Source organism: Myxocyprinus asiaticus, chromosome 6 (assembly GCF_019703515.2).
Source record: "Myxocyprinus asiaticus isolate MX2 ecotype Aquarium Trade chromosome 6, UBuf_Myxa_2, whole genome shotgun sequence".
Lineage (NCBI taxonomy): Eukaryota > Metazoa > Chordata > Actinopteri > Cypriniformes > Catostomidae > Myxocyprinus > Myxocyprinus asiaticus.
This window is the reverse complement of record NC_059349.1, coordinates 9,884,815-9,905,594: the sequence shown is the minus strand read 5'-3', so window position 1 is coordinate 9,905,594 and position 20,780 is coordinate 9,884,815. Positions and strand designations below refer to the sequence as shown.

Sequence of the window (20,780 nt, the reverse complement as noted above, 5' to 3'; positions counted from 1 at the left end):
CCTAGCGCTTGAAGGCAACAAAATGCCTCGCGTTAAGGTGAATGCTAGAACAGGACCCCAAAGGTGGCGATCACCCCGCCAGCAGGGTAGGCAACAGAACCAGGGGGGTGGTGACCAGACACACCCCCAGGGTCACGGCAGGCCTAAACAACAAAACGTTCGCCGGCCGAAAAGAAATGCGCGTTTCGAACGAAAACCCAAACAAGAAGGTGAGTGGGTAGGCAAGGTTTCAAATCCCCTCAGAGAACAAGATTTGAGAGAGGAAATGGAGGATATAAGGAGACACTTGACTGAGTTGGTAACTAAGCTTGACGTGCTCCGTTGTTCACCAGGTCCATCGACCTCCTCAAAGGAACACGGCGCTGAAACCTCGTCAGTATGACTAGACCATGTACCCCCTCCCGTTAACGCCAAAGTTTACTTTGTAGGTCGGAAAAAGGGGAACAGTGTCCAAGTTGCTCCCCAAAACAGTCAGTCCTAACATGCCACACCCTCCTTTTCTGACCTTCTTGGGCGATCTGTACCATAAGGGCAACGCCTGACACATGGGTCATTCAACTCCCACACACTACTCAACACTGGTTCCGAAATAGTCTAATGGGTTCCAACACCTTCGCAGAGGTGGCTAGAGCAAAGTTCTCCCTTGGCAAACCGTTATAGACAGAGACCTGCAACGTAAGCGTCACAAGCTACACGTGAGATAGGTCGTCTATCACAAAACGGGCTTGGATTGACAACTTTCAAGGGATGATGCTAATAGACCCTGTTTACATATGTCCCATTAATACGGAACCACTGTTAGTTGGCCAGGTCATACTGAACCGATTGGCTCCACTCATTGACTGCCGTCGTGGACACATGTGGGCTCAGGTTGACATACCGAGACCACTTGGTCCAGAAAACAGTTTACCAGCTTCAGATACACACGTCGCCATCGTCCAAAAATCCAGCAGAGACGACGACTCCAATAAGAACAATTACAGGGCCTGAATAAAACCCTTCAGGGTACTATAGTCACTGTAAATTTGCAATCCGTTCTTATCAATAACACTTTGCACTCTTTAGGGATTTTGTCAGAGAAAACAACTTATGCGTGTATCGTTAGAGATCTAATGCAGGACCTCAGGGAAATTAGCTCCTCAGTCAACAGTCTGAGTGATGGAAGGATTCCAGCTTACCTGGTCTCCTTAAACCTTGTCAAACAAATCCTTAGATCTGCAACTATCTCCATTGTGCAACCTTCACAGATACACATGGCATATAGTTTGGCATTGAAATTCCAATCCATGTAAATCCTCAGAACCTCAAAATAGGATTTATCCTCAATCTACCATCATAGGCAGAATATATATAGACTAAAATCTGTATTTAATGTTGGTTTTCAGAGAGGTAATGCACACATTCACCTCAAAACACCACCAACACTCGCCTACCATGATGAGGACCCCTCGCTCTACCTCATCTCTAACCTAAACATGTGTACTAAGACAAAGTACATTCATTGGGTTTGTCAAAACGCAATCCCTTTGTTAGAGAGGTGACTAACTACCTCTGCGGACAAAGAGCCGAATTCCATGAACAAGTGTCATGATAGCATGTCCATCAAAGATGAAGGAACGGAGACAAAGGTAGAGCGAGCAGGCAGTCGCTGGCTCGTTAACACACCAGCCACCGAAGTCATACGACTGCCATGATACAGCCACTAAGCTAAGGCCACTAAACTAAGGCTACCAAACCAAACGGTGTTCTTAATGGTTCCCCAAGGAGCCAAGGTGCACACTGACGATATTGTCCTCCATTATCGCAATGTCAACAAACATGACGCAAAAATTGAGTTCATGGACGCATTTAGAGGTCACAGCCTCACCGTTGATGACACCCTTCGACAGCAGCTTCAGGCTGAAGGGATGGAATTAGTGAAGTTCAGTCTCAAACCGACTGGCTTGACCACTATATTTCATAGTCACATAAGCAGATCGTCATCTTACCGAGAACACCCTATCAGTTTGGTTGCCCTCTGGCTCCTCCTTAGTGGTTGGATCATCATCTCAATTATTGCACACGCCATGTACAGGTACATTCAACACCTACAGGCCAGACTGGACTCACTTCTCATACAGCCACGTTTTACACACCAGTCTGAGCCCATCACACAGGTTAACTCCATCATTTCCAAGGATAAGCCTTTTAACCTTTAACCCTCCTTTCCTCTAACATTTTGTTCCTAGTAACCAATGTCAGGTTCTACTTTGATTTTGTGTTATGACCAAAGAACAACAAAGGATTGTGTTATGGTTAATGCTGTGCCTTCCAATAACTTGAAATGTTTATGTGTGATGAATGTAGTTTTAGAATTAGTTAGAAGTTCTATGCCCAGATGTGCCTCAATCTCTGTCCAGACGATAAAACCTCTGTGAGCTCTAATGAACTGTATGGACTGTGCAACCATTTCTCTTTCCTATCAGGAATACATGGATGGCATAACCCACAGGTTACTGTGAACCGACAAGAACTGTTCGGCCCTTCAGTTGCTCTAAAGATGCTGGACAACAACCAACTCTTCAGAACAAAGGGGGGAATGTTGGGCCTCATGTATTCAGATAGAAGACAAAGGCAGGCCTAACAGTCAAAAACATTCCTCAAGCCCCCTCCTTCTAAGTCGTAAATTTTACTGACAAAAATCGTGCCAAAATCAAACAAAGGGAGTCCAAAACAGACTACAGATCCATGAAGCCTTGCCCACTAAAGGATCGAGCACTCAACTCCTATCGGATGAGGCACACAACAGAACGTCCCTCAAACATGACATCATCAGGACTTCAAATAATTCTGAAATGCTTCCAAAGTTGCTTCCAGCGACTAGTTCATCGAATACGGATGTAGCTTTTTGCTGCTCTCCGGTGCAGCCTCGTGGCATAAGGAAGTAATGTCCGACTTGAAACTGTAGCCATACAATCTCCATCTCGCTGGACGAGTTGAGATTGCTCTGTGTTCAACCGAACACTCTTAACGGATCCGAAGGAGACCGCCGAGCAATTCGCATCTTCATCCGTTGGCCTACAGAAGTGAAGAGATTAAAGATTTCTCTTCCATCTTCAATCAAGTCGACATTTCTGAGTTCTCCGCCAGCCCGCCGAGAATCAACAGCCGTACCGCCCTCTGAGAATCAACAGCCGTACCGGCCGCCGACAATCAACAGCCGTACTGCCCGCCGACAGCGCGAGGAAACGACCCCCCGTCATCACACAAGCCTCAAGGAACCGGGTCAAAGTTAAAGGACGGAGGAAAACACATTCTACCTGTGTCCTCATGCGATTCAAGTGAGAGGTTTACGTCTGGGCAGAGATAGAATATTATAGTGTGTTATTCTTGTGTTTCAAGGTTTTTGCTTGTACAGTTTACGGACCGCCATGTCCGCTCATTATTAATACTCAGGGTGTTAATTATCATGAATTTGTTTTGCTGTATTGTGGTCCAACCAAATTGGACTGTTGTGCATCTTTGCCATCGCGGGTGAGACAGCAACTGAGTTCATCCATTAAAGAGTCAAATAACAAGGGACGTTTACGAGCCCCGCTCGTAAAACCGCGTCTCTGAGTGATGAACACGGCTGCTTTATCTCCAGCTATCGCGAAATCAGCTTTCAAGCTGTCACTTAATCATCTCTCTCTCTCTCTCTCTCACTAACCACACAGACACACACACACTGTCACACACCTTATGTGTTATAGAATTATTTTTATTTCCATATCTAATCATATCACTGTTTAGTTTGTATTAGTTTGTAGTTGTAAGTCGGAAGTTTATTGACTGCATTGTATTAATTATTAATTGATATTACTGCATAAATAAACTTTGTTATATTACAAAGAGAAGTGTTTTGGTTTGTTTTGCATATGCCTGTGTCATGCTGACGGGATGTCAGTGCTTGGATTCAAGCCTTCATTCATTGTTTTTTTCCCCGAAAATCGATATTCTTTGGATGTCGATTTTCCTAAGAAAACAATCTAATATTGAGACTGTTTTAATATTTGGTTATTAGTCCCTAACTCCAGGGTGGTGCCCCGTCAATGTTAATCCTTATTAATATTCTATTGATTTTTGATAATTGATAATTATCTTTGATTGAATTTGAATGATCAATAAGCTAGTGTTAATTTTAATTAATGTTTCATCGATGTTAACAATTAACGATTATCTTTGATAACTGTTGATTTAAAGGATTAAAAAAAGCTAACATTGATTCTCATCAATGTTCTATTGATTTTAATAATTAATAATTATCTTTGATAATTATTAATTATTGCTAATAACCAAACTTGCTCCTAAACGTAGCACACTACATTTACTGGAGTCCCATATGAGGTTTTAATGAGTTAGATACAATTAATTAATTTAAATATTGATTAATAACTACAGAAATAATTATTAATTATTTCTGATAGTAACACTGATCTAAACAACCAGTAAAGCCCTACACCTTCTTTTTATGGGGTGCCCCAACCCATTCACATTCCACATTGAGAGAGACAATCCACTCATATTAACATTTGATATTTTGACATATTAAAAAAAAATAGATTGTATGTCAAAAATAAAATTATAACGACCTCATTCCAACATTAGTGCAACAATCAAACCCTGAACATCCCTTAGAACAAAAAAAAAAAAAAAAACAGAAAAAAGAAAAATGTGCGCATTAACCCCGTGCACGACAGCACCAACTGATCCCTCTAAACTCAAACAGTCCATGTACGCATACAAGAGCCCGCACGACAACTCTGTCGTCGGATTGCTCAAGTCTGGTGCTTCTATACAAATTTTGTGAGGCAGAATTACACAACAGAAAATAATCTATATAACAAACTCCAGCCAATAGGAGGCATAAGCACAAAGAGCGTGTAGATTCATCCACATAACTGTCCCAATGGTGTGTTATTCCACAAAACAAACTCCAGCCGCTAGGCGGAACCAGCACAAAAAGAAACAAAAAAGGTGCTCAGTTTGCTCGGGCAGTCAAACAAATGTTCAGTGAGCCGGCTCATTCGGCTGTTACATGAGTGCAACAACTGACCTAATCACTCCAATGTCCTGCAAGAAATATTCCACAAAACAAACTCCAGCCACTAGGAGGCATAAGCACAAAGAACGTGCAGATTCATCCACAAACTGTCCAGAAGGAGTGTTATTCCACAAAACAAAGTCCAGCCGCTTGGCGGAACCATCACAAAAAGAAACAAAAAAGGCGCTCAGCTTCCGCGGACAGTCAAGTGAATGTTCAGTGAGTCAGGCCCACTCGGTTGCAACATGAGAACCACAAATAACTTACTCCATTGACTTTATGAAGGACATTGCTTGCTGTGGGCATGTAAATATTTTGCGGCCATCTTTAGCATCTATTCTCAATTTGGCCAGGAACATCAGTGCAAAAGCGACCTTCCGTTGATGTAAGAGTTTCTTGCATTCCTTGAATCGATCACGTTTCTCTCATCGAATTCGCGAAGTCTGGGAACAAGAAAATGCTGTGGTTCTTCCAAGAAAGCTTTCCTTTACTCCTCGCCTCGCTTAACATGAGATCTTTATCGGATGATCTCAGAAATTTGGCCAGAATTGATCGGGGCCTGTCTCTCTCCGTGGATCTCCTAGCCGGAACTCTGTGAGCTCACTCGATTTCCAGCTTATGGCCTGTTATGTCGAGCAGACTCGGGAAGAGCCCGTCTAGGAATTTCACCATATCTCGGCCTTCTTCGTCCTCAGGAATTTAAACAGTTCGGATGTTGTTTTGCCGGTTATGATTCTCCAGGTCTTCCAAATTTTCCCAGATGCGCTCCAAGTCTGCCTTGGTCGCTAGCAGGTTAGCAGCTAATTCCCTCTCCGATGACTCCAGGTAATCGAACCGTTTCTCAATATCCGCCACTCTTGTAACCATCTCAGTGAATTTCGTCTCCATGGCAGTGATTGATTGACGTATTACAGCAAGATCCTCCAAGTCAGCAATGACCTTCGTCAGCATTGCCGGCACGTTCATCAATTGACGCGGAATTTCCTTCATTTCACCGTCCAAATTGACTCCCGGACTTACGGCCTGCTGCTCAGGGGCTTCAGCTTGAGCACGTAAGTGTCTTTTAATATCACCAGAGCCCGATGATTTGAGCCCTAGAACAGTTAAGAATCAGGGTGTATTGAATCTCACCGGTTTATGACACAAAAAGTATTACAACTAGCAAAGTGCACAGAGCTCGCCGTTCACACGTCGAACCTTGCATGGCGCCACGCGACTCTCCCCCTTTATATGGAGTTCTGAGATCAGTGCAGACAGACAGCATACATAGAGGTTAAGTCATTCGCTAAATAGGGAGCAAGGGAGCATCCTATAGCTTTCCTATGAAGCCAAGTGCATTCAATCTAAACTTCCTATCCAAAGTTCAGTTTCAGGCTGCAGATTGTGTTTGGAGCACTCAACATTTGGCAGACACTGGTAATCAGTACATAGATTCAGAATTTATAATGTATACTTTTACTTTAACATGGCTGGCATTGATTGGACAATGCTGGCCATTACTTGTATCATCATTAATTATGCTAATTTCTGATTGGTAAAATGCTTCAGCACTGGCTGAACTTGTTTGTTTGACAGTGCAAAGAGAAAACATTGAAATTTTGTTGCCAAAGTAGAAAAAAAAACATTGTAACATAAGTCAAATCAAATAATTTGTATTTGTATAGTTTTTTATTTGTGCTTTTCCCAATACATATTGTTACAAAGCAGCTTTACAGAAAATCAGCTGGTATGTCTGTAATGTCTCAAAAACATGAATAACCAACATTCCTGGAAACATAATAAACAATTGGATAAAAAAAAAAATCTTTCTATAGCTTGGTATTATTTGAAATTTCACAACTTAGTCCCGCTGTCCACATATGTTGACATCAGTTTTTAGGAAAACTATTTGCTCTAGAATTATTTATTATTATTATTATTATTATTATTTTATTTTTTTGCATGTTTATTAGGAGCTACTAGTTGCAAATCAAAAAGGGAAATGGAAAATACACAGAGCAGTCACGCTCCGGTCTGATGAGGTTAAAATGTGGGGGTAAAAATCTAATTTGCCAGCTTTGCACTATATAGTGACCTATAGTGACCTGTAGCCATGAAATATATATATATATATATATATATATATATATATATATATTTTTTTTTTTTTTTTTCAAACAAATTATACATTTAAGCTTTAAAGGGCTGTATGATTTCTCTGTTTCCTGTATCTTCTCATTGTTCTTTCCTCCTTCACAGTCTTATTACTCAGAGTCCACCATCCAGCAGAAGCTCCTGGGCCTTTTGGTGGGTTTCTTTATTTTGTCAACTGTGTGTTTGTTTAAGGTCCAGATTGAATCAAACCTTACAAAGAAATTAATGTAGCCAGATACTTTTAATCAACATAAAGTCTAATCCACTTTGCAGTTTGTTCTGGCTAAGAACCACCCACTTAAACAGGAAGAGACTGTCTGACTGATATGTAAATTGACGTGCTGTTGGGGGGAAATCTGATTGTGTAAAGGTTATTTAAACCAAGTCCAATGCAACTAAATTATGCAAAAGTATAAAATATAGGCTTGGGATCGATGTCTTTTTCAAACATCGCTAATCGGAAGATTTTCCCGATGATTATCAATGTATCGGGAACTTTTTCCGATATAAATATTGCTGCTCATTGCACAATAGTCTTTGTTTTTTCATATTTCTCAACACAACTTTGGTCAATTGTGAGTGACAAGGTAAATTAAAGGGGACAGCACACCGGATGTGTCTGGTGGATGGCATGGCGTTTTCTAAAATGTTTAATAATTCTACAAAGGTATGCACACACTGTCAACGCTCAGCGTCAAAATTCTGCATTGCCAAGGAGCGCAACTTGCATATTTTTCCATTAAATTTGACCCAAATCATTATCAAAGGACAAAGATTATTTTTTATTCTAGCCATCACTGGATGATATATTGTGTCTATGTATCTTTCATATAGCCTACACAGTGTATTTTCAGATACAAGTGTCATTTTGTGGTTTGACAACTTGAATGAAAGACCTATTCAAGGCTACACACAGAGAAATTGCATAATAAACGTTGCCATTTCTAAACTTTCAGTTTGCGCTGTTACACCAGTTTCATACACTAACCTGCAAACTCATCAATGTCACTTTAATTCTTGAAGAAGGGAAAAACCTTCATAACTTTGTACTGCCTTCTGCTGCGCTGGATCAGTTCGTCCTGTGTGAGTGATACCTGTGCCTTTCCGACCTGCGACCGGTTTCAGTAAATGTTATATCACCCTCTTGTGGTCTCCCAACACTATTACGCCAGACTGTTAAACAGAAGGCCAACTGAATGAGTTGGAAAGCATGCAAATTATGTTTCTAATTTAAATGTCGGCTAATTTTAATATATCGATGACTTGGGGCCTGGGTACCTCAGCGAGTAAAGACTCTGACTACCACCCCTGCAGTTGTGAGTTTGAATCCAGGGTGTGCTGAGTGACTCCAGCCAGGTCTCCTAAGCAACCAAATTGGCTCGGTTGCTAGGGAGGGTAGAGTCACATGGGGTAACCTCCTCATGGTCACGATTAGTGGTTCTCGCTCTCAATGGGGCGCGTGGTAAATTGTGCTTTTGCACCAAAACAGAGTCTGATGCTGAATTTTGTCATTAACTGAAAAGAATTCAGAAACCAGAAGGAAAAACTCAACCAAACCTCAGAATATAAAATGAGAAATTATCGCAGTAAAATTTTTCAGACTCAGTTTGATAGTGTTTAAAATCATGTCACTTGGACTTGATATGAATACATCAGCTTTAAATTATGAGTAGCTTGTTACAGATTCAAAGTTTCTTTCCCAACAATGAAATCTGTGTATCTTTTCTGTCTGTGCTCCAGAATAATGTTGCAGAGGTGGAGGAGCTGCGGGAGGAACTGATGGATGAGGACTTGATAGAGCACATGCTTACTCTTTTATTGAACCCGATGGTGGAGGTGGGTGTCAGATACTTTGCTGGAGGGATTCTGGCACACCTCACCTCCATCAGGGGACCCGCGTGGGGTCTGGATGCCGAGCTGCACCACACTGTGTTGGAGAAACTGGTGTGTGTGTGTTTATGTGTGTGTTGTGTATATCTCTGTAATTTATTTACTTTATTTTATGTAGTTCATGTATATTGAATCTCCTCACTGTCAGCACTCCTCTGTCCTGTCATGGAGCTCTCCTGAGCGTTACCTGGTTTCTTACCGGTAAGTGTTGTGAGACTTGCTTTACTTAAATTATATTGATTTTATTTTATAAAATGGATAGTTCTGACTCGAACTGCTGATTGAATGAGCCACGCTATGTTGCTTTTCGTACAGTTAGGAAAATTATCTATATTACTTGTCAGAAGAATTGTGTATTCTGATATACTGTATAAATATAACTCTATACTGAACATTGATGTCCTTTTAACATTTTGCTGTTGCCAGTGTTTTATAAAAGCAGTCAGTCACAGTGATTTTTCCACAGGAAAGGGTTGTTCTCGATGCCTAAAAACCCCTTAACTATGGTAAAATCGCTGTAATACACAGCCTCTTGTAGCGTCTACACTCCCAGTCAAAGGCTTAGACATACTAACTCAGCCAACATACTTTTATTCCATAAACTTTGTTTAGGATTTTTCGAAATTTCGAGACCAACATTTCTAACACTAACTCCTAGAGCTTTCAAGCTACAACCATCAAACTCAGCACAGACCTTCAGACTGTTCTGGAATAGTTATGAAATGCTATGTCTTTTCTAACTTATTGCACTTACGGTTTTCACACAGCGGATGATCAAAAATTCAAAAAATCCAATAGACTTAAGGGGGTCGCACACCGGACGCATCTGGCAGACAACATGGCACGTTCTAAAATTTGAAACAGTTGTTTTCTACTCGTCGTCTGTTGGCAGTGCCCACCTATGACTCAGGAGGCTGTTCAAATTTCTGCCGTGCCATGGAGCGCAACTTGCATATTTTCCATTAAATTCGAACCAAATAATTAACAAAGGACATAGATTATTTACTCTAGCCTTGTCCCTTCTTTAAGAAGGGAAAAACATTGGTAAGTTTTGTGTGTACTGTCTGCCAACTGAACTGCATCAACTTGCCCTGTTCTTGATACCTGTGCCATGTCTTTGACGCAACGCAGTGTGTCGCTTCTCGTCCGGTGTGCGGCTGCCTTTACATGGAGGGATTGTTCTGACAAGCCAGCTGAATGATCATTTATTTAAACTCCAACTGTCAAAAATTCAAATGTAAACAAACCCACAAAAGGCCTATTATCTGCTTTAAAGAGCACATATTTTTGTTTTTAAACGTGCCTAATTTTGTTTTAAAGGTCTCATACAATATATTTACATGCATCCAAGGTCATAAAACACTTTCATTTGCTCATAATTTAAATTGCAGCATTACCTTTTTTTCCCAGTGTCAAAAACGACTCATTCAATGATCCGTTCTAAAGGATTCATTCTAAACAACTCCTTTCAGAGAGCCTACTCTGCTCTGATTGGTCAGATGTCCCAGTCTGTTGTGATTGGTCTACCGCTTAGTGTAGTGTTTGAGGGCGGGTCAAAGCTGTTCGCGAGCAGCCAATGAAGACCAGAGTCGGGTTTTGTGTTACCAAATTACGTAGGTTAGTACAGGAAGTAAGTCTGGAATTACTAACGACTCGTTTCAGGTGTTCAGAATCGGTTCTTTCTTTTGGGTGTCAATAACTTCATATTTGGTGCACTTTGATTTTTGAAACTTTGCAGACTTTTTTTACATTCACAAACAGCTATATAACACACTACATGAAAGGTAATATTTGAAAAACCATAATATGTGCTCTTTAAGTTGCTCTCTATTTCTCTCTCTCTCTATCTATCTATCTGATGGTCAGATATTGGAAGCTGGCTGTTTGTCTTACTGTAATGTATGATTATCCTTCAAACCTAAAAAAATAACAAAGGTTTAAACTTTGAGACAAGCCAAATTCAAAGTTTGTCTTAATAAATTTTACCTATCTATTTCTTGATTATTACTATTTGCCACATTTTTTATACATAATATTCAGTCATGGCATCTCTATGAATACATTTTGATGGATATGACAAGTTTGGTCTTGGCGAAGACATGCTACTGCTAGAATAAACACAGACATGCTGTGTTGAGCATGTAAGACATGCTGCTGCCGCACAGTTATACATACATACTGTATAATCCCCATGAAGCAGAACTAGACAAGTGGTGCTGGGGAGGAGGAGGGTTTTAGGGAGAAAACACTTGTTGCATGCTGCAGTGCGACCGGCTTCTCTGCAAACAACTGAAGCAATTTAAAAGTCAGACAGAGAGAGTATGCAAGTTAACTGGCTAGCAGATGACATGTCGAAGGACCCATCAGCTTGTGCCATGTCAAGTTTCATGACTGAACTTAGAATCATTAAAGACATCAAAATTAAGAAATAACACAAATGGAAGTATGGATATTATGCAGTGACCAACAAATGTTGAACAAATCAAAACTATCTTCTTCACTGTAACCACCTTTTGTCTAGATTACAGCTCTGGTCATTCTCTCAGCCAACTTTATTAGGGGCATCCTGTGATGTTTTTTAAACAGTTTTGAATGAGTTCCCATTTATGCTGGATGCTTTTTGACTGATTTTGGGTTCAGCATTAGAAAATAAAATGATTAAAATATTGTAAAGGCACAATTTATATTATGTCTATAATACTAATTTCAATCATTTAAGCATAAGCTTTCAGATCAAAAGGGTTTTAAGATCATAAGAAACAAATTCAGTATAGTGTGATAGAATTTTGTAAAAATAAATTACAATTAAAGAAAATATACTGGGAAATTCCTCACTGAAACATTTTAACGGTATTGACACCCTCTCTGTCTCTCTCTGTCAGGACGTTCCAGCCCTTCTATTCTTTGTTACATGTCTCACAGTGTTCTGGTGTTCAGCTCTGGGCTCTCTGGGCCATACAGCTCGTCTGCAGTCAGAACGGTAAGACAAAAGCAACAGAGGCCTGTTCCCTGAGATATGTAACATTTACATTTGCCTATCAGTGTAATGACAGACTGTTTTAGAGATAAGTGATTAAAGGACCAAAGTCTTCACTCGTGCCATGTAGTTTACAGTTTGATAATAGTGACAGTTCACTAGAAGCCCACAACTGATCCTTGTGGGCTACACTGAAAAAAAGACTTACCTAAAAATGTCCTTCATTTGGTGAACATGTAAATGAACTGGTTTTATTCAAGACAGAAATATCATTTAACATCAGTGAATTAACCTGAATACATTAGGGTATGCCAAAAAAGCTAATTCTGTGGGTTAAAGGGATAGTTCACCCAGCAATGAAAATTCAGATCATCAGATGTATATGACTTTCTTTCTTCTGCAGAACACAAATGAAGATTTTTAGAAGAATATTTCAGCTCTGTTGGTCCATACAATGCAAGTGAATGGTGACCAGAACTTTGAAGCTTCAAAAATCACATAAAAGCAGCATAAAAATAATTCATAAGACCTCAGTGGTTAAATCCATGTCTTCAGAAGTGACATAATAGGTGTGGGTGAGAAACAGATCAATTTGTAAGTCTTTTTTTTTACTATAAATCTCCACTTTCACTTTCTTCTTCTTTTGTTTTTGGCAATTCACATTCTTCGTGCATATTGCCACCTACTGGGCAGGGAGGAGAATTTATTAGTAAAAAAGGACTTAAATATTGATCTTTCTCACCCACGCCTATCATATTACTTCTGAAGATATGGATTTACCCCCTTATGGATTACTTTTATGCTGCCTTTTATGTGCTTATTTGAGCTTCAAAGTTTTGGACCCCATTGACTTGCATTGTATGGATCTACAGCGCTGAAATATTCTTCTTAAAATCTTCGTTTGTGCAAAAGAAAGAAAGTCATACATATCTGGGATGGCATGAGGGTGAGTAAATGATGGGAGATTTTTTATTTTTGGGTGAACTATTCCTTTAAATCAGGTAAAAATAGCTCCTTATGGTAACAGTTGCAGATTACCACTTTTTACTTTTAAATACAGCTGTGCCCCTTATAATAGCTCTGCATAGAAGTGTAATTGTAATTACATTCACAAATTGAGCGTGAGGTGACTGTCAAGACGGTCTCTGTTGTTTAGCGACACGAAACGATCGATCCTGCTGTTACTCCTTTTCTGTAAGTGTGGGGCAAAAATTTACAATGTTCTGTGATGTTGATGCTGTTGTAGCTGCTCAGTACTGTAGTATGCTCCAGACTGAAGGGGGAACAGAGATACTGAAGGTCCTGAGATCTCATCCAGATACACACAGCGACGTCAAGAGCCTGGCAGAAAATATCCTGAGGATCCTGGAGCAACATCTTCATCCTGCAGGCCCAGGTTTAAAAATACTAGCATAACTTCATTAATGTTTTATTAAACAGGATAAATAGTAATCAGACTACTATAAAGGGTTATTCTGAGAAATATCCATTAGTAAAATGTTACTCATTTTAAATTTTTTTACTCTTTTCTATATTTAAATACACTGATTTTCTTCTGTTTGATCTTTCTAATTTTTCTAGTGCAAGATTTTCAGTGACACCTGTGATTTGAACACATCAAGACAGAGACAATATCAGTAAAAACAACAGAAATGACATGGTCATACACTGAGACCCCCCAAAAAATTGTTTTAGGATGCAATGCAGAATCCAGGTCATTTCAGAGCTCGTAGAGGATTTTAACTTGTGTATGTGAATGCGATTTATCAAATGAGCACAAGCACATCTCTGATACTCTGGCCCACGGTCGGTTCATCAAGTTTAAAATTGATTGTTTCTTCTGCTTAAACTAAGAGAGGGAAGCTTGTCTTTGACTTAAAAACTGCTTTGAGGTGTTCAGCTAATGCACATTTCACTTTTTAACACTACTTCACCCTTCTGCCGAGTTGCTCAGTTGTCTTAATTCTTTTGGACCCATATTAAAGTAACAAATACAGCTCAAAATCTTGTCTATATTTTAAGGAGTAACATGTCAAATACATAATAAACTTTGGCTATTACAAATGTGATGGGTCTCAAGGCACTAAGCAACCACTAGAGGGAACTTTTTCATTTTGTCCATGCTAACCAGAGACTAAAGCACATTAAAACCAAAGAATTGAAACAGCATTTTTAGCACACTAAAAAAACACCCTTTTTGGTTTTGAAGGTATTGCTATTATTTAAGAAGTCAATTTATATTGTTACAGATTATTAGAGTATTGAGTGTTGTACAGTGTTAATTTAAAGCACATTTGAGAAGGTCTAAAGATGTGCACCTGAATAGATGTTTGCTTTTTTTCAGCAGTAAAAGGAAATCATGGGATACCGAAATTCAAACTTGTGAAGTTTGGTTGCCTTTCATGCCAGAAAATAAAACGCAACATATTTTCATATGCATAAAAAAGCAAAGTCAGAGAGAAACTCTTTCTCCCTTTTAAATAAATGCTTATTAAAATCTTAAAAAAGAAATTACTCATTTACATGTATTTTGTTAAACAGCACTTCAACTTTCACTTCTTTCCAGACTATTAGAGTTAAACATGCTATTTGTGTGCGTGTTTGTTTGTATTTTTCCTATCTATATATTATATCAAGTCCAAGTAAGATGATAACCTTTGACTAAATTTCTGCATCCGTGGATTATTTTATGTGCCAAAGTTGTTGGATAAATACACTCTGGATTTCACTCTGGATATGTTGTCAGCTTGTAAATCCCTGTTTTGTGTCTGTGTCCATATCTCAGTGAATAGAGGTGGAGTTATTACCCTCCGTACTGAAAGACAGGAGTATAAATAGGGCTGATAAAAGAGGGCTTCGTTTTTCCACAGTAGGAGTAATATGATCAGCACTACACCTCACATACACATGCACACATTCATCTGCCTCAAAGCTGCATCTTTGTGTTTACAGACTATGGAGTCAAAAAGCATTGCTCTTTTGAGTGAATAGAAGAATCTTTGTTTAAATCATAACAGTAGTTTTATTAAATTCTATATTATATTATTCAATTAAATGCTTGATCAATTTAAGAATAGAGAATTATACGAGAAATGTCAACACTTGGTTAATGCATACCATTATTTACATTGAGTGTCTCGTCAAGAACACGTATGTTGACATGTTGCAATAGCAGCCTATTTTCAGACATTGACTTTGTTCACATCAACCCTCATTTAGATTGTCAGTAAAAGGGAAGTATGTGTACTTTGAGAAATTGAATTACAATACAATGCGAATCTACTCCTTGAGCAGAAAAATTCTAGGGGTGTACATATTTTCTCAACGTTTCGATTTGATTCTGGTTCTTTACTAAATCTAAAATTTGGTCATGATTCGGTTCCGAATCAATTCTAATATTTTGGAACTATTCATGATTATTATCCAAAAATGTGCTAAAGACAGTAAGGTAACTGGAGGGACAGTTTACATTTTAGTAGACTAGAGTATGACATTTTGGGTTCAGAACCACAGGTGAATTGATTTATACAATAACCTATAAACCTTTAAAGACAGACCTAACATGAGCTCTATTATTGTTAATAGATGGGATATGCTACTTCTGAAGCCTTCAGTCCAAGTTATTTCAACTTCATTTTTTAAAAATCGTGTTTGTGGAATTCCTAGCGAAGAACTACATTACCCATGATCCTGAGGGGGAAATCCACCAGAAAATAGCGGCAAACAAACCGCAGTAAAAGACCTCTGCAGTGACCGCCCACTTCCATGATGCACTGTAAATGACACAATCGAGTCGGTTTCCCTACACTCTCAAGCTAATAATAGTATGAATATGAATATTTTGCAATATACTTTAAATATGTTGATTCTATACACTGAAAAACATTCATTGGTTTCACACAATGAAAATGAGTTTATTTTATATTAAATTAAAATGTAGGCTCAACTCAAATACTTTGTATAGAGAAGACCTAAATGAATTAAGTTAACCTAACTTAAATTGTATCTGTTCAAATAAGTCTTCAAAGCTTGTTGCTAGCTAGCAATAAACACATTAGTTTATTATACATATTTTTGTACTGTATAACAAGTATGGTACTGCTAAAGGTTTATAAATCTCCAATCAGTCATTGTACTGATGATCCCTTAGTATTTGCTTAATAAAAACAAACAATACACACTGATATTTCAAAATTAATGTACCCAACCTCAACCAAACCATTAGCTCCACTCTTCAACACAATGGTAACCTGCAAAACGTTTTAACATGACAGAAAATCCTCTAAATCCCAACATAACAAAACATTAAACTCTTGTTTCATTTTGCTTTTAAATACATTAAAATAACACTTAATTTAAAAAATTACTCTTCCAATCCAGTCCTGTGCAAAGCATGCTGGGAACTGGAAATCTCCTGCCTGGCTTCAGCAAAACATTGATGCAACAAATATTATTCACAGAGTCCAAAAACATTTGGATTAAGTGAACATAGATGAATTGTAGACAATGAAAATAAGTTGAGACCAAATGCTAAAGAATTGTGTTGCATCAGCTCATTTTAAATAAGTTAATTGAGCAAGCAGTAAAAATCATGTTGAGTGAACACCATCCGTTAGAAGTCTGAATCCATTTGAACATTTTCTGTAAATGTGATTATATCAAGTTTTGATGACTGCGTAGAATATCACTTTACGCATTATAATTATATTCTCATCTCAAACATAAATGTATTAAGTTGATTTCAAGTGTATTGGTTTAGTACTACATTACCCATTTTCAATAGAGCAGCTTTACCTCTTTTTTTTTTTTCTCAGTGTATAACAGTAATGCCACTCTTCAGCACGTCCTGTCAAGTTGCCAGGTTGCACTGGCACAAGGTCGGTTTAGATGGTGACATGATCAAGTGCTCAGGAAGCTGGCAGAAGTGGTGGAAAGAAGACAACTGGAAGCAGGCCATGAGAGTCCAGGAGCAAGCCATTAATAGATCTAGTTCTTCAGGCAAAGATAGGTGGGAGATGTTCCCAGCAGTAGGCCAGCACCCAAGATCTTTATAATAGACTTGGAGTGAGAATGGAGGTGGATCTAGGCAGACAGCTCTACTTTTCTGGGCACATCTGCAGCACCTTTCTGCACCCCCTTCATGGTGTTGTGGGCTGTCGCTACCAAAATGGTTGGTGGTCGGTTGAGTTCACAGTACCATGGAAGGAGTTACTGGGGTAGCCCATGAAAGGAAGCAAGGTAAGTACTCTAACCTGGTGGTGGAATACTGTATCCAGTGGAGGTGGGAGCCAGGAGTTTCATGGGAAGGGCAACTTTACACCTGCTCAAGGACCTGGGCTTAAAAGGGAGTGTGCTGAAGACTGCCATGAAGGAGGTGTCAGAGGAGGCAGAGAAGGCAAGCTTCTGGCTTTGGCTAAGGAGGAGAGACAAGGTGTGGGAAGCAAGCAACGGCTGAGGAAGGTGGGGCTGCAGGGGGTGGCAGAGAGATGTAAATTTCCCCTGCCCCACTACCAGAAGGTGTTCCGGAGTAAGAGGCAAAAGATCAATGAGCGGTGTACCCCAGCTGATTAAGCTACAGCAAACCCAGTTGGTGGAGGTGTGGCAGGCCTAGAGCCAAGCAGGAAAACCATCTGACTGTACGAAGCAATAATCAACAACTTTAACAATTTTATATTTTTCTATTGGTTTTTAGTCAATTATGTCATCCACAGTGCTTCATGAGATTGTAGTTCATTCTTTCATGAAAGTTGTTAAGTACACAGTCTTGTACCTTTGTCTTTTTGTCTGTTTTTCAAACAATTTTTACTTCAAATCAAAGTTTGTATTGTTTGATTCACCTTGGAGCTGGTTGGTTTGGTTCATGGCTTTAAACTCTTTTATGAAGGATTTTATGAAATCCCTATGGGGAAAAAAATGAATGGGAAAAATACTTCCAGAACCAAGATGGCTGAAAAAGTTGGTGGACACTGTTGCACTTTTTATTGGCCAAAACAATACATTCTGAACATTTGAAATCAAAAGAAAATGTGAGAGGTGCTTGTCTGTGCAAATTACGTTCTCAAGATTCTAGGGTGTTCTGCCTGGTTCTGTGTTGGTGATGCGGTCTGAGAGGTTGTGTGAAAATTGCTATGCAGTTGGTAAGGTGTTGCTTATTCATTCGGGCAAAAAGAGCCCATTCCCAATTCTCTATGATATTATGAAGATATGGCTGGGACACATTGATATGTGGTTCTTTGGTGTTCTGGGAGGTGTTCTAGGAGGTTAATTCTTGGCCCAAGTCAAAAGAGCCCACCTCCAATTGATGATATACTGGTCCCATTACAGTACTGGTTTACAAATTACATGATTTAAATTGCAATCAGTAACATAATCTTTTAGATTATACCTTTAGGTAATCTAATCTGATAACTTTTTTTAATACTATTGGATTACTCACTGCAGATTTTGAAGAAAATCTAATCAATAATTATAAATGTATCAAGTAATTAACACTCCTTTCACTAAACGATAGTTACAGATATATACATTTATAGACATATTTCAAAACCTCTGTGTGCATTTTAAGAGTAATTTTCAATGGACTCAAACAGATACTGTCCATATCAGCTGGTTCTTTTGAACAGTTCTCATTGCCCCAATGTTAAGGGCGGTTATCTCATCTTATATCAATCATGACTCTTTCTTTTTTTTATCATGTGCTTCTGTCACCCTATTAAGATGAGTATCACCTTACTTCCTGTCACAATTTACTTAACCCATGTGTCCTCTTTTCCCACTTTTAATTTCCTCTTCTGTCGCATCAATGTTTGGTCTGTTCTTCCTCCATTTCACACAGCGTTGGCAAAGCACTATCACCATCCCGGCCGTCCAAGCCAGTATGATTCCCACGGCAAAGATGACAAAACCAATGGCCACAAAGAACAGGTAATCTTGATGACCCAAGCCTGGATGGCACTGTCTTCTCAGCCAGAGGCCCAACTCAGACAGACGCTGCCCCCGCAGGTAAGGAGGACCCTCACATACTGTCTGGCCTTCTTCTAGCCCCATGAAACACAAGAGAAAAATGTGTTTAAAGATTTTGCTGGTAGACTGTATATTTAGCAAATGTGCATACAGTTAAGTCTTACAACAAAGATTATAACAATAAAACATTTATCTTTGGATACGATTTAGGCAGTATATACTACAGTATGCAGTAAGCAGTATGCTAGTACTCCATTCCAAACATAGCCAGTAACTTTCCTGTGCTGTACTCAAGAGTAATTGTTATAAAACTCTTGCTTTAAGGTTAGCTTCTTGAGTAGTTATGGAAATGAGCATTACTGATTTAGTGGTGTAAATTAAAGCAGTGCCCTTTGGCATTCTTACCATACATGGATATTATATTACCTAACACACTGCCACACTGAATAATTTAAAGCATGGTTCCCCTATGCCCCGACTGAGTCATTTAGTCTTTGTGTTTATGCTTCTGTAAGGAGACACGTCTACTACACTCTAATTCTCTTTTTCATTTTAACTAGCGTCTTTTTGGGTCAAAGTATTCTCTAAACAGAGATTGTGATTAAGAGAAGGCGTTTCTTTATGGATTTATGATGGTTACTATTTTTCTGATCAGTAATTCAAACTATTGAATTATAAGGCAATAAAGCAACTTAATATGGTCATATTATCATTAAATGACTGTAATCTATCAAGAAGACAGTTTATCTCTAATCCAATAAGTACAAACATTGGTCACTTTTGCTCAAAAGACTAATTAAAAAGATGTGCATTTTTTATTTATTGAATGTTTAATAGAAACCAAGCAATACATTGCAACGCCAGTGAAATTCATTGGTGATACACAGGACTGAGAGGAAGATGTTTCCCTTTTCTGACTGCATTGAATGTTACAGTGGGGATTTTTGTCCAAATAAGCCCCTTCAAAGCCTCTGAAAGGTAAAAAATAGAACAGCACATAAGGGACTAGTGCAGTTTAGCAGATGGGGGATTTTTTTGCCATTTGATCTTGCATTGTAGTGTGAATAGTTGAATGTTCGTTTGTAGAGCAAAATAATTGGCTGCACTTGGGGGAATACATCTGGGCCAATTAAAAGCTGTAAATAATGGAAATTAACGCTGTATTATTCCTCAGACTTTGTTTCGTGTGTTTGTGTGACTTTGTATAGTGAGGGGCCCAGAACAACCTAAATATAACTTGACTCTATGAGCATTCCATAAAAATGAACTCAGTTACAACCTGTCTATATATATTGTGTGAGTATGTACTGTACAGTACATAGTCTATATTTATATATAGTACAGTACATGTGGCTCTAAATGAAGATAAAAGGCCACAACTTTTCAGTGCTATCTATCTATCTATCTTTGATTTTCGTTCCTTGGACCGTTTCTAATCCCTGGTAGTAACCAGGTGATTACATCACATTTTGTTAATATTTTGCTAACATTTACCTCTCCATCCCATCCCTACGTTCCTTTATTTCTAAAAAGGTCAAAAGTCTATTTAGACCTTTTTAAGTTTCAGTCTTTTCAAATATTCTAATAACAAGAAAGCCAAGAAGACTGTATCTTTGCTTAATACATTTTACATAAAATCTATTTTATTTAGTACTTATTTATTTTATTTGTATTTATTATATTTATGTATGTTTTGGTTTGATAGGATTACTGTTTGTATCATTATGAATTTTTAACAAAAATGGAAAGTGTCCA

At 38.6% G+C, this 20,780-nt stretch overlaps 2 protein-coding genes across 3 annotated transcripts in view; one reads left to right on the top strand and one right to left on the bottom strand.

Moving 5' to 3' along the window:
• Positions 1 to 14,790, top strand: part of zyg11l (zyg-11 family member, cell cycle regulator, like) — a 36,310-nt gene extending 21,520 nt beyond the window's left edge. Inside the window, exons 10-15 of one of the 2 annotated variants that reach the window (XM_051699528.1) lie at positions 7,301 to 7,348; positions 8,936 to 9,139; positions 9,234 to 9,286; positions 11,968 to 12,065; positions 13,309 to 13,458; positions 13,644 to 14,790. In XM_051699528.1, coding sequence (XP_051555488.1) covers positions 7,301 to 7,348; positions 8,936 to 9,139; positions 9,234 to 9,286; positions 11,968 to 12,065; positions 13,309 to 13,458; positions 13,644 to 13,660 — 570 coding nt within the window. In that variant the 3' untranslated portion in view covers positions 13,661 to 14,790. Of the gene's footprint in view, positions 1 to 7,300; positions 7,349 to 8,935; positions 9,140 to 9,233; positions 9,287 to 11,967; positions 12,066 to 13,308; positions 13,459 to 13,643 lie in introns of those variants that run through there. The other variant, XM_051699529.1, reaches the window with a different exon arrangement.
• Positions 14,791 to 18,364: 3,574 nt separating this feature from the next.
• LOC127442187 (leucine-rich repeat-containing protein 52) overlaps positions 18,365 to 20,780 on the bottom strand; it is a 10,969-nt gene continuing 8,553 nt past the window's right edge. Inside the window, exon 4 of the mRNA XM_051700031.1 lies at positions 18,365 to 19,099. Within this exon, the coding sequence (XP_051555991.1) occupies positions 18,813 to 19,099 (287 nt within the window). The 3' untranslated portion in view covers positions 18,365 to 18,812. The remainder of the gene's footprint in view (positions 19,100 to 20,780) is intronic.